Source organism: Notothenia coriiceps, unplaced genomic scaffold (assembly GCF_000735185.1).
Source record: "Notothenia coriiceps isolate Sejong01 unplaced genomic scaffold, NC01 NC01_scaffold00019573, whole genome shotgun sequence".
NCBI classification, from domain to species: Eukaryota; Metazoa; Chordata; class Actinopteri; order Perciformes; family Nototheniidae; genus Notothenia; species Notothenia coriiceps.
The window spans coordinates 1-3,294 of record NW_011352274.1 but is presented as its reverse complement, the minus strand read 5'-3'; the positions used below and the strand labels follow the sequence as shown (position 1 = coordinate 3,294).

Below are 3,294 nucleotides of genomic sequence, written 5' to 3'. Positions count from 1 at the left end.
AGTGGTCAAATGTTCAGGTGTATATCAGTATGTAGTGTCTCTACTTTAAAGAGTCCTCTCCTGCTGATGTTCAGGTGTATATCAGTATGTAGTGTCTCTACTTTAAAGAGTCCTCTCCTGCTGATGTTCAGGTGTATATCAGTATGTAGTGTCTCTACTTTAAAGAGTCCTCTCCTGCTGATGTTCAGGTGTATATCAGTATGTAGTGTCTCTACTTTAAAGAGTCCTCTCCTGCTGATGTTCAGGTGTATATCAGTATGTAGAGTCTCTACTTTAAAGAGTCCTCTCCTGCTGATGTTCAGGTGTATATCAGTATGTAGTGTCTCTACTTTAAAGAGTTTATGTCCCGCCCCCTTAGCCTATCACGTACAATGTGTTGGAGCGCTAGCCAATAGAAGCTGAAGTGTTTGTGTCATAGTGATGACATTATGTTCCTGAAAGAAAATAAAGGAGTCTAATGGAGGCGTTTTAAGTAGTGGGGGAGGGGGGAGAGAAACTCCCAGGGATTTTAGCCTTGGACCCAAACTGAAAGATTGACAATAAAGTTGACTTTGATTTTGAAACTCTGTGTGTCCCTCAGCGATGGACCCGTCCATCACGCTGTGGCAGTTCCTGCTCCACCTGCTGGAGGATCAGCGGCAGCGTCACCTGATCTCCTGGACAAGTGAGGACGGAGAGTTCAAGCTGCTGGACTCCGAGGAGGTGGCGCGACTATGGGGTCTCCGCAAGAACAAAAATAACATGACTTACGACAAGCTGAGCCGAGCGCTGAGATACTACTACGACAAGGTTAATACTACTGATAATATATGATTTTCTTGTGTTGTGTTCCAGCTTTGTTCCAGATTTTGAGTATAATTGGTCATAGGTAATGCTTATCATATAACTATAATGATTCTTGGCGAGCACTGACCTCCAAAGGTGCATTCAAGTGTTCCTCAGACGTTCCTATATACTGAGTGGGGAAGTCATGAGCATTAAGTCGTAATGTGGAAACAACATGGACACCACAAAGAATATGTATTTTATTGCTCCAAGCGTTGAAACCAACATGTTAAGATGTAAGAAATAATAAGGGTTCACGTGAATTTTCCCAGTAGGGAACACATTCTTCCGATTTTTCCAACAACCCATGAATGCAGCACAAATGCCCGATCCTACAATGTTTAAAAAAAGTGAAACGTAATTTGTGTGTTTGCCTGTAAATCGGATCCCAAATGTAATGGGATCTTCCTTGGCCCCTGCTACACCCTTTGTTTGAGAAAATCTAGGTCCATTGTTTATTTGTATTGTGGACACACACAAAAATACCTCCTTTCCTGAGGTAATAATACCCCTTTTACTGCAAAAGAAAATGGATTCTCCTTTAGTGCATTTTCTTACAGTTGTGTATTTATTCATGCTTATTTCAGAATATCATAAAGAAGGTGAGCGGTCAGAAGTTTGTCTATAAGTTTGTGAGTCAGCCTGACCCCTCCCTGGCTGAAGGGCTTCGTAACGGAGAGGAAGGCCAAAGGAGGGACATCTCCGACCCTAACGGCCAATCAATAGGCCTCGAGGGCGGGACCTCCACCTGTCCGTCAAAGAGCTTACAGGTACACTTTGACTTCCTTCCTCTTTGTGTATTTCTGCACAGTGATATCATCACATACACATAACCTTGCCCCAACATATTTAAGTGACTGTCTCTCATTTTATCAACCAGCAAGGACACTTATGCCCCTTTCACACCAACGCGGTTCCAGGGCCGGTTCGGAGCTAGAGCTTGATAAACACAATTTTTTTCCTGTTCACACCGCAGCGGAGCCGGCTCTTTTCCCCGAAAACTGGTTCTTACCAAGCTCCAAAAAATAGTCGGTCTAGAAGCAAGAACCGTATACGTCCCGCTTACGTCGGAGGCGGGGGCAGGGGGAGGATCGGGATCAACCTCCTGAACAACAACAAAAAGCCCACATTTTGTCCTATTTGTACACAGCGATGGAAAACCCCAAACGTAAACCGTGGACCAGATTTGCAACAAACTGAAAAAAAGATTATCGGGACCAAAAGCGAGACCTCGGACGGAGTGACAGCGGTCGTCCAAAAACAAGTCCACATTATGACATGCTAGACTCTGTCAAAGAACATTTGAAAGTCGCTTGTGACGAATGGGAAGTTTGTGGTGAAGCCGTCTTATTATTTCCATTCGGTTTTGACAGATCAAAAGCAGCGCTTCAATACAATCGGCCATTGTTGTTTTCGATGTGAGGGGTTTCCGCGCGGTTTGGCTTTATGAAGCAGGCATGTAAACGATTACGTCATGACGCAAACGATGACGCAATGACGCAGCACCACTCGGGCTCTGGGCGGTGTGAACAAAACGGGGGCTGAAAATAAAAAACGGTTCCGAACCAGAAGAGCTCTAGCACGGAGCTAGAACGGGAACCGCGTTGGTGTGAAAGGGGCAATAGACTTAATAGCTTGTGTTAGGTAAATTAGAAGGTCTGAGTAATTGCCGGAATAAATTAACAGGCCTCCCGACTCCAACAGTAACAAGCAGTAATGACAGTACACAGTTTATACCTCTGACACCAGGATGTCATCACTGGAGATGTCATCCACATTCTTATCAACCTTTCCATCCAGCTGAGTGGACAGCTCAACAAGGACCCTCCCCCTGTAGGCGACCCCCTCACCCTGCAACAGATCAAAGGCAAACACTTAAAGTAGACATTATCATGAAGATCAAATAACATGTGTCTATATAAACAGTGCTGAACAGATCTGTACTCAGCTGATAGGGAGGTCTAACCTTTCCAAAGTTGAGTTCGTCATATTGGTCGGGCAGGCCAGTAAATTCTCTCGGACTTCCGTACAGGTTGACATAGCACGGCCCAAAAGCTGGAAGAAATCCAAACTCTGATGCTGCGGTGCTCACTGTAACATGAGAAGAGACACAACAGGAGCAGAGGGTTAAAAACGTAAACATGCAGGTGAACATTTCTTACATCCTTTCAGAGCCTGTGTTGCTATCAGTCTGTTTCCAGAGGGGAAGGAAAACATCAATTAACCCTCCTGTTGTGTTCGCTTTCCCCTCCTTACTTTGGTGTTTGCGGTCAAATTTGACCGGTCCTGTTTTAACTGCTATTACATTAACACAAAAAACCTTAATCATCACCAAATTTCATTTAACGCCCTTTCAAACTGTAAATATTGTTTCAGACTACTGGGCTACATGAACAACTGCAGTAGATAGGCACTTTCACACCAAGTACTTTTCCTAGGAATAGTTCCCGGGAATGATGGCGCATTTCC

General features: G+C 44.4%; 1 protein-coding gene across 1 annotated transcript; it reads left to right on the top strand.

Moving 5' to 3' along the window:
- Positions 1–582: 582 nt before the first annotated feature.
- On the top strand, positions 583–1,683 carry LOC104952123 (ETS transcription factor ELK1). Its single transcript, XM_010778879.1, has 2 exons — positions 583–789; positions 1,413–1,683. Exons 1-2 carry the CDS (start codon positions 583–585, stop codon positions 1,656–1,658), a joined length of 453 nt encoding a protein of 150 aa, XP_010777181.1. The 3' UTR covers positions 1,659–1,683.
- The last annotated feature ends 1,611 nt before the right edge of the window (positions 1,684–3,294 follow it).

Excerpts from the sequence above, each read along its gene's own strand:
- LOC104952123 (XM_010778879.1), top strand. The coding sequence starts at position 583 with ATGGACCCGTCCATCACGCTGTGGCAGTTCCTGCTCCACCTGCTGGAG. Across the intron at positions 790-1,412 it reads TGAGATACTACTACGACAAG|AATATCATAAAGAAGGTGAG; the intron begins GTTAATACTACT and ends TGCTTATTTCAG.